At 38.4% G+C, this 10,545-nt stretch overlaps 1 protein-coding gene across 6 annotated transcripts in view; it reads left to right on the plus strand.

The window, feature by feature from the left end:
* PHC3 (polyhomeotic homolog 3) overlaps positions 1–10,545 on the plus strand; it is a 29,043-nt gene that overhangs the window by 9,302 nt on the left and 9,196 nt on the right. For 5 of the 6 annotated variants that reach the window (XM_058843874.1, XM_058843875.1, XM_058843876.1 and 2 more), the window contains 7 exons: positions 1,142–2,016; positions 3,403–3,553; positions 3,867–4,120; positions 4,819–4,975; positions 6,265–6,379; positions 7,107–7,257; positions 7,342–7,573. In XM_058843874.1, the coding sequence (XP_058699857.1) occupies positions 1,142–2,016; positions 3,403–3,553; positions 3,867–4,120; positions 4,819–4,975; positions 6,265–6,379; positions 7,107–7,257; positions 7,342–7,573 (1,935 nt within the window). Of the gene's footprint in view, positions 1–1,141; positions 2,017–3,402; positions 3,554–3,866; positions 4,121–4,818; positions 4,976–6,264; positions 6,380–7,106; positions 7,258–7,341; positions 7,574–10,545 lie in introns of those variants that run through there. The other variant, XM_058843879.1, reaches the window with a different exon arrangement.

The raw sequence follows: 10,545 nt of genomic DNA on the forward strand, positions 1-10,545 counted from the left end.
ATGCCATCCCATCTCTGGGCAGCAAAATGTAGGCTGAAATCACCTCAAGCCTCTTGCTCCCATCTAAATCCATTTTATTGGTGGTTTGTTTTTTTTTTCTGTGTTGCCTGTGTCATGAAAATGTTCTTTTATCAAGTACTTTTATAAACCCATAGGTAACAATGCTCAGAATTTTAGTATTTTGTATTGAGATAAATCAAAATAACCTGCACTTAGTTAGAGATACACACTGCATGTAGCATATTTGCATCTTACCTTTCTTATTTTGAAAAAGTGATGGTAGTCTAGACAATTGGTCTGAATTCTGTGAAATGTAGCTTGGCTTAATGACAACTTTTAGAGAAAGAGTTGGACTTGGAGGCAGACTTTCTGGAGGTGTTGAACCCTAATGCTCTCAGAACTCATGCTGGTAAGAAAAAGAACATCTTTGGTAGCAGAACAAATTAAAAAACCTACATATATGAGTTCTCAAGTGGACAAGACAAAACAATAAGAGGTTTGTGTGTGGAGGAAAATATGTGTGTGTACTGTAAGAAATGACTGGTGAGTCACTGGTTCACTGAAAAGGTGATGTGATTTCTCTGGAAGCTGCACTGCTTTTAGGTTTGTGCCTCTCAGTTGCTGTGCTCAAGTTCAGACAAATGCTTTCAACGGTTTAAATTTATACTAAACTCTTGGAATTTTATTTAGTCTCGTAACAAAGTGTTATCTGAAGTTTAACTTAACACATACCAGCAAATCCTGTTGTGCTTATCATTTCTCTTCCAATCTGTTTGAAAGCAAAGGTTAAATCCATTTAAAGTTGTGTGAAATTCTTAAATAGGGATGGATCAGCAATAATCTTAGACCTAGTGGCAAAAAGATAAGTTTAGATACTTCTTTATAGAAAGTACATATATGTAAAACGCTTGGCCATATTAATTTATTCATTCCTGCATTTTGCTTTGGAAACTGATATACACCCCTAATAAATTGTTCTTGTGTTCTGTGTGCTGTCGAAGAAGATATTTTTAAACAAATTCTGGAAGCTTTAAAAAAAATGTGCTGATCTTTAAAGTGAGAATTTTTGAGATATTTTATAATATTTTCAGAACTTGAAGAAATAAATGCTAATTGTCACTTTTTTCCCCTTCCCTCACAGCTTCATATTCTCCATTGCAACCTCATTCTCTAGTAAAACATCAGCAGATCCCACTTCATTCGCCATCTCCAAAGATTTCCCATCATCAGCTGATCCTGCAGCAGCAGCAGCAAGTCCAGCCGATTGCACTCCAAACTCCTCCGGGCCAGGAACCGCCTCCATCCCAGCACTGTCTGCCCCTCCCCAGCCATGCGCTGCCTCCAGCTCCCAGCAGCGTCCAGTCCCACTGCTCCCCTATCCACATCCATCCTCCGCCTCTCACGCTCTCTCCTACCCCATCCCAGTCAGCTCAGCAGTCAGTGGTGGTGTCCCCTCCGCCGTCCCACTCCCCGAGTCAGTCACCCACCATAATTATTCACCCTCAAGCCCTTATCCAGTCCCAGGCCAGCTCCCTGGTGCCGGCGGCTCTGCAGCCCGAGCCGGCCGCTCCCCAGGCGGCTGCTGCCAACTCCGTGCGGCCACCGCAGCCTCTCAGCCTCCCGCCGCACCTGCCGCTCCCGCCCTCGTCCGCCGTGCACATCGGGGCCGTGGAGCCGCCCAGCTTGGTTTCCCCGGGCCAGCAGCTCGTGTCCTCCGCGCCACACCAGCAGTATCCAGCCCTGCAATCCGCTCCCATCCCTCTGGCAGCTCCGCCTCAACTCTCTGCCTCCTCAACCCAGATTCAACCGCTGCCCCTGCAGTCTGTGCAGTCTTTACAAGTACAGCCTGAAATTCTGTCCCAGGGCCAGGTTTTGGTTCAAAACGCTTTGGTTTCTGAGGAAGAACTTCCTGCTGCAGAAGCTTTGGTCCAGCTGCCATTTCAAACTCTTCCTCCGCCACAGACCGTCGCAGTAAACCTGCAGGTGCAGCCGTCAGTTCCGATTGAAACTCCAGTGGTGAGTGGTAACATTGCATCCTTTATTCTTTCTCTGGACTACTCCAGAGCTGTAAGTCTGGCCCGTTGACTTCAAAGGGACCTAAATCAGGTGCTAGACAGAAGATAAGAAACCTATTGATTACAGAACTGAGTTTTATGAAAACAATAGACTTTTTTGGTTTGGGGTTTTGTTTGCTTTTGTTAATGTATCGTCACTCAAAAATATCAACCAGGAAGTGTGAAAGTGTAAATTTGAGATCTAAAATCTTGTTTCTTAATGAAATTACAATGTATTTGAAGTCTAAAAAAGTAAGCAAGATATGGCAATGCTTATATAAAGAATTTTGGTAAATGTGACATGTAAACTTTTACCTCAATACAAATAGATTTTGGTTAGGAGAACAATCCATACTAGTTGGAAGGCACATATCAGGTTATTAAGACGATAGGTTTCTGGATAATTACTTTTGTACTAACATTAATAATATCCTCTTCATAAAAGAATAGAGGAATTTTGATGCTGTTTTGGCAATTCCCATCACCACCATTTAATTTGGTTCAGTGTTTGTCTCAGATATCTGCAGTTTGTAATTGAAGGTTTTCAATAACTGGATTAAAATCATGTACAGGAAAAGAGATGATATGCAAATAAGGCTGACATTTAGGATGGCATTGCTGGGCTTTAGTGGTAAAATGCTCATGAGATTAAGTTGAGCAAAAGAATCAGCAGCTCTTGTAGGCTTTTTTGAGGCTTTCAACAGGTTAAGGAAGGGGTGTGCTGTTCTTTTTTAATTTATTTAAAGAGGGTAATAATCTCAACTTTGCTATTTCATGGAGAAATTGGGCAAAAGAGTAGGAGCCAGGTTTGCTTTTGACAGGGCGGTGTTTTACATTTTAATCTGCTAAACTGACTGTCAGGAATTTATGTAAATTTATTTCAATACTTTTGAGGGAAAGACATTAAAATCTCTTATGACCACTAATGCTTGATTGTCTTGGTGTGAAATACTTCTGAAATATTCAGCTTGATTACACTGCTGTATAAGATAGAACAATTTATAGACTTGTCATTAAACTTGAATTTTGCAGATGTATTTAGATAGCATCAAATGTATGTGTAAATAACAGTAAACTATACTCATAAGATATTGAAAAAGTCAAGTTCTCTGCTCTGGAGAACTGTGTTTCTTATGTATTGCTGTTTGTAACAAAATAATTTTACTCTCATAGATATTGTGATAGCCCCAAAGTTCATTGTTTGGTATGCATTTCGGGAACCGGTATTTTATTAAAATATTAACATATTTGAACTGGTAATTTATTTTTAAAACTGTATTTATGCAACTCTTTTAAGGTGTTAAGATAGAATGGGAATCTCTCTAAAGCAATAGTTTGTTGGCTGCAGATTTACCAAGTGGAGAATGTGTGTGAAGAGGAGATGCCCGAGGACTCAGATTGTGTCCACATGGCAAGAACACCGACACCACCCACCTTGTCCCCACCAGCCATAACCTTGGGCAACGGAGATGCTCTTAATTCAGAAGATCCTTTGTCAGGTGAGGACAAATGCCAAATTAATGTAGCTTTTGGTTTTGTGATTTGTGTAAGTTTCTAATGGCCAACTATGTTTGTAGTTAGCAGGTACTGAGTAAAGGAAAATGTTTGTATGAGGAGGGTGTGTTTGTGGAATAGTCTGTTGAGATAAACCATCTTGTTTTAAAAGTGGAATCTTTAAAGCCTAGGGAAGAGCCTGTGTTAGGGGTTGATGGCTGCAGAGATGGGTCTTGGGGATTTATCACCTCTTGCAAATTCTGAGCCAGTAGTTGAACATAAGTGGTAAAATATAACATGTTTTGTTATTTTTTGCAGAACATGGGGGACTGCCTTCAGTGACATCATCAGTCAGTGCCTCAGTAATTAAATCTCCATCTGATCCTTCCCATGCCTCTATTCCACCACCACCTCTTTTGCTTCCAGCAGCAACGACAAGGAGCAACAGCACATCCATGCCCAATAGCATCCCCAGCCTAGAAAATAAACCTCCACAAGCTATTGTTAAACCCCAGATCCTGACCCACGTCATTGAAGGCTTTGTGATTCAGGAGGGGTTGGAGCCATTCCCTGTAAGTCTAAAAGTTGCTAGGAATATTTTACTACTAAGCTTTGAAATGAACTCTTTATAAGAATGATGTTATTTGTGGGTTGTAGATATTTACATCTTGAATTATGTTTCAGATGTTGGTTTTGGTGTTTTCTGCACTGATTGGTGACTTTAGTAAGCTATATCTGGAGATAACTATAGAGAGTGGGTTTAGGCTATTATTTGAAATAACTTTTTTTACATTTGTCTGCCTCCTGGATCCCTCAATTTAAGCAACACCTTAATTTAAACCTCAGAGCTGAGTCTGTGTTAAAATTCTAAAATGTTACAATTTGTTGTTTCAAGTACTGGCAGGCTCTTAACTCAGCTAGGAGTAATTAGTGCTGTGTCTGGTAAGAATTCCTGTTGAAAATTTTAAATCACAAACTGACAATTTAAAGTATGTTTTACTAATTTAATGTGTGTCCCATTTTCCCATTCCTTCATTTCTGTAGCTATAATGTGTTTCTTCCTTTGTTAAATATAATTGCAAACTCTGCAGAGCAGGAGTGTGTCTTAATTTGAGAAATGAGCTTTGGCACGATATAATTACACTTCATTGATATGAAGTAGAAGCTGATCATGTCAGTTACAACTGTTAAGTCACAAATACTCTTTTTAATTATTCACTGCTGTGAATAATGTTAATTACTCACTGTTGCTTTGTTTTTATTGCACTAGGTCAGTCGTTCATCTTTGCTGGTAGAACAGCCTGCAGAGAAGAGATTGCTGGTGGAGGGTCAGATAATGAGTGTGGTGTGTGTTGAGTCAGATTTGCAGAACACAAAACATGCAGACAACTCATCAGACACAGAGATAGAGGATATGATTGCAGAAGGTTTGCAGTTTTTGTTTAAATTCCTATTTCCCCCCTCCAGTTCTGTGTGCAATGAAATGGGAATCAAACTGTGGCCTGGCCCAGAAAAACTAAGTTATTCTGTGAACACACGATTTCGTATAAATTCATCTAAGATTTGAAAGTTCAGAACTTTTTAGCCACCCCTGGGTTTTCTTTCCCACAGCTTGTATCCTTATTGCACCAGAGGTATTATTAGTGAACTGCTTAAATTTAGGCTTAATGCAGCTCTTTCTTTCATCCTCTTAAAACAGTTCTATTCCCTCTTCCATATCAAAACTCTTTGCAGCACTTATTTTGTCCTTAATTTGTTTCATTAGATGTTAATCCAGTTTTCTTTTCAGGATTAACACTATGCTGTGTTTCAGATTTCAGACAGCTTGTCTGTTTTGTGGAATTATCCTAACTCTCATAGTTTTGGGTTTAGTTATTGTTCATTACAGCTGGTGTTAGGTTTATGTAGAGAATTTGTAACTACTCATTAGATTCGCTGGTAGGAAACCTCCAACACTGAGACACATCCATGTACACAGAAGTTAAATAGAGGAGATTTTCTGATAGTGAACCAGGGTATGACTGTGTGTGATAGAAACACCCTTCAAATACCCTTCTCAGTATTTCCAGCTCTTTGCTGCATTAGTGCTTTTTGTAGAGGAGGAAAATGCCAGTCTCACCTCACCAATAACAGAAAATACTCTGTAACAATAAGCTGTAAATCAGCAGATGACATAATCCTTTTCTTTATTGCATGCTACTTATCTTTTTCATTGATTGAATGTTATATATACTCAAGATTCAATGTTTTCTTTGCTTTCACAAGTCCCTTTGGTTGTAGCAGCTGCTTATTCAAAGAAAGTTCTTTAAAAGGTTAATTCATTATGTCATTACAGGAGAGTTTGTATTTAGACTGTGGAAGGCCTGGTTCTCCTAATGAACTCCTTATGAAGCAATTCATGAGGAATGTAACCCTTCTTTTTTAATTGCTTGCTGTGTTTGAGGGCAGACCTGCTCATGGATGGCTTGAAATTCAACAAGGAACTGATTAAGTTCTTTGAATAACTTAATTGAAGGTTCATTAAGATTCAGTTTGCTCAAGATCTTTTCAAGACAGAATTAAATCTGTTACTTGCTTAGCTTTGCATAATTGTCTGTTAATCAGAGTATTTAATTGAATGTGTTAAATATTTGAAGATCTTTGCCTTCTTGAGGTGAGAGATGTGAACATAGTTTTGTGTCATTGGAACTAACTTTATTCCTCATTCCTTCTTTAGAGGGACTGGATGAAATTGAAAATGATCTTCTGAAGTGTGAATTTTGTGGAAAAATGGGATATCCCAATAAGTTTCTACGGTCAAAAAGATTCTGCTCCACATCCTGTGCCAAAAGGTAACTCTATGTAGTTACTGTTTATCATTGTCTGGTTAATGGATTAATCTCTCCTAGTTAAAGAGCAAGAATTCACAGTCAACATCTGAATGCAAAGTCTTCCTTTGTAACAACTAGAAAGCTGATGTTTAATACTATAAGTTTTAGAAATGGGGAAGAGTTTCCCATTTCTAGTCATCACATAGTTCTCTTTTGGCATCAGTGTATCTGGACATGACCTTTTTCATGTGTCTGCTACATTCCCATTCAGGTGGTGGGAATATATAGTTTTGATTTGGTACTTCTTGGGATACCACCAGCAAAGTAATCTTAAAGGGATTTAATCCTTTAATCTTAACATGGGATTTTTGCCTCTATCCTCCTTTGACTGAGTATCAGCTAGGTAGAGAAAATGGAACCAGAAAATACAATTTGATTTTAGGTTTTAAGTGGACATTTCAGAGCAGAACTGTACTCTGAGATAAAGTGCAAAGGTATTTCTGTCGTGGAAAATTTTTAAGAATGGGAAGGACAGACGTCTTCCAGGGGTAATCTGGATGTACTTGATCCCACAGTGAGATGAGGGTTTTGATTAAATGGCCTTTGAGATACCTTTCTCTTGTATTTCTGTGACAGCTGTTGTTGCAATTAAGCGGCATTTCTACAAGACTCTGATTTTATGGTTACATGATTGAATTCAGTCCAAAAAAACTACTAGTGCATTATTGAATATATCTTACTTCTTTAGGCACAGCCTTAGTTGCACTAAGAAATTTGGGCTGTTTCCATCAGACAAGACCAGTCGTTGGAATCGGAAGTCAGATAGCCAAAGTCTTGGGCGACGCGGGCGTCGGCCGAGCGGCCCTGAGGGGGCGTCACGGGATCATTTTCTTAGACAGGTCTGTGGAATATTTGCTTAAAACTATGGCACTGCTTTGGGAATTGCAAATAAAGCCTAATACTGTAGTTACTGCATTTTCCAGCTTCCAATTACTTATCCATCTGCAGAAGAAGATCTGGCTCCTCATGAAGACACTGTTCCAACGGCCATGACCACGCGCCTGCGGAGGCAGAGTGAGAGGGAGAGGGAGCGGGAGCTTCGGGAGCTGAGGATGAGGAAAATGCCAGAGAGCATCGACCTGTTACCAGTGGTGCAAACTGACCCCTCAGTATGGACTGTTGATGAAGTTTGGGCCTTTATTCATTCTCTGCCTGGTATGGAATGGGCAATAACTTGTTCTGTTGGTTTTAACAATGAAGTTCCTTGCTTTATAGCAGCACTGTGATGAGGAGGTGGTGTGGTAACAGCAGCAGTGTTAGCTGGTGATAGAGACTGGAATGTGATTTGTTTCCTCTTGCTTGTTCCTTCAGCACAAATCCCATATTGATAGAACTAATCCCACTTCTGCTGTTGCATCCCAGCTGATGGAGATTAGAGCTGTTCCTTCCTTCAGTCTGACTTCTCTCAAGAGGTCAGTAGAGAGATCAGACTTCTTCCCTGTACACTGCTTTCTTCTCTTCCCTCCTCACTTGTTCCTTCTTCTCTTCCTTCCTCCCTTGCTGCTTATTCAGTAGAAAAAGCAAGAACAGTGTTACTTCCCTTGATACAACTGAAAAGTTTGAAAGACCTGTCATGATACAAGTCATTAAAAAAGAATAAGCAACTTTCTGCCATAAAGTTAAAATTTATTTTGCATAGCTTTTCTCAGAGATCTTCTGCCTAGAAATTCTGCATACTGCTGGTCTCAGCTTGTTCTCAGAAAAAATAATCTGTTTTTTCTTTGTTCACAAACCTTTCCTTTAGCTCAATATTCACAGTTACCTTTATGTCATCTTCAGGTTATTTGATATTTATCATTTCCTAACTATCATAACATTTAAAGCTTCACTCCCCACTTTTTCCCAAGGATGCCATTTTATCTAATCAGACACTGTAACCTCTACAGATAGCAAGGCAGAGCTCCACAGCAGCAGTCATACCAGAATTTTTGTTGCTTATCCATTAAAACCAAGGCTACATTTGTTCCTGATTTTCTACTTTTTCTGGAATGCTATATGATTTTTTTTGTGAATCCTGTTAGACTATTAACCTGTAAGGAATATATCTTCACTGCTAAGTCATACATGCATTATGACAGACAGTCTTTTGTATTAGGTCAGGCAAAGAATTGAGTAAGAGATGTCTAAAATCTGCAAAAGTCAGCCTTGAAGTACCTTGCTTCTGATAGTTTATTGCAATTCAGTAACACTATCTGCTTCTGGGAACCTGCAGTGATGGCTGTAGAAACAAGCAAAGCTCCTTAGGTATGGGATGTGGTCATTCCTGTTTCTGTACTTGAGCTTTGTTATAGTGTAGTTCAATCACTGCTGTTTTCAGTTACTGTTTTTATGGATTTGAGGCTCTAGTTAATTCAGTAACTAATCCTAGGGTCTCAATAAATGGTAGTTCCTGTGCTAGAATAATTGAAGTGCCACATAAACACAATTCACTTGCAAATATGAAACCAAAAATTTTATTCTTAAAATGTGGTTTCTGTTTTGAAACCATTACTTTTACAGTATTTCACTAGCTGCTGGATCTGGTTTAGTTTTTTGTAGTCTATAAACAATGTGATCTTTGATTTTAAGCAAACTTATATTTATTTGTATGTAATAAAAAGTTATTATAGTTGCTCATTCCTCTCCATATGAATTCCTAGTTTATCAAATACTTTTTTAAAAAAAGTTCAATAGATATTTAAAATTATATTCACAACATGCCAGAATTTTTATTGCTACATCACTGCATTTGGCTTTTTGGGTGATTTTGGGATTTATTCTTTCCAGTATATTCTCAAGTCACTCTCTTGAAAAATTATTGTATCATATACTTCCAAGATGGGTTAATGCAGAAAATAATATAGATGATTTTCAGTATGGTATTTTATATTGTATATCTGCTTGGTGCAGTCTGTGCAGACCATCTGCCATGCTGCAGGAGATGGTGATTTGTCACTTTTCCATAAACATTAGGGACATCTGTTTTCATTTATAGCTTTCTGTGCTGTCTGTAGCTGAAATGGAATTGTGTCTTTGTCAGGCCTTTCCTGAGCTCCTCTGGAGCCTTTTGGAGGAGTCAATGTCCAGGACATTTGCACTGTTAGCTGCTTCTTCTGGGGGAATTGACAGATCAGCTTAAGCTGAGCAGAATTGTTCTCCTTTCTTCAGTTGCAAGATCAATTACCTTTCACCTGCTCCCCACCCTTTTTTATTTTTGGCCAAGTTATTGCACAACAAGCAATTGCAAAAGTGTTTAAGAATATACTCAGGATGAGGGAACTGCAATACCTTCAACTTTTACTTCAACATCCTCTGCTTTTCAAAAAATGACTGTGATAAAAAGTATTTAAGAAGTTTCATGGAAATTGCTTAAAGGAAAAAGCTAGCAGCAACAAATATCCAGTTTCCTATTTCAATAGGAACAGATTTGTTCCTAAATATAAGAACTTCTCCTGATCGCTCAGATTCTTTGTAAATGGTATGGTCTGACAGTCACAATGTTCAGGTCTCAAATCACACATGCCATGATACCTTTCCCAGAAATACTCAATATTTGATTTGAAGATATTTTATCTGTTGTCAACACTTCAATAAGAAAAACTTTATGATGATTTCAGAGCTAATTGTTGCATGAGGTCTGATTAACAAATCATTAAAAAAATTGTGCTTTATTCTTTGTAAAAAGCTAACCTTTTCCAATCTTGAATATTACAACCTTCACACAGTAATAATCCAAATGAATTCAGGTTTGGATGTTGATACTTGCTTCCATGATTCCTTTCCATTTGCCTTGCACACATTTATAAATTCATCAGGAAATTAGTCTACCTGTTCTTTATGGAATTTAAATCTGAACACATAAGAGAATACAAAATTAGCTGTCATCTAGGTAGAAAAGTTCTTCACGGTAATTTCATATCTCTATAACAGTGTACTTTTAAAAAGGGAAAATGCAAAAATGCCAAAAAATCAGCTTACTTGAGGAATAATTGAAATCAGGAATGGAAGGTGGAGCACAAATTCAAGTGTGTCTGAAAGGCTCTGAGACAGATGGAGAGACTGCTGGATTAAGAACACAAATGTATTAAAAAACCCCACTGAAAACATGGCTGAGGGAAAGAAGCTTCAAATAAACAACTGACAATGAG

The sequence above is a fragment of the Poecile atricapillus genome, chromosome 8 (genome assembly GCF_030490865.1).
Source record: "Poecile atricapillus isolate bPoeAtr1 chromosome 8, bPoeAtr1.hap1, whole genome shotgun sequence".
NCBI classification, from domain to species: Eukaryota; Metazoa; Chordata; class Aves; order Passeriformes; family Paridae; genus Poecile; species Poecile atricapillus.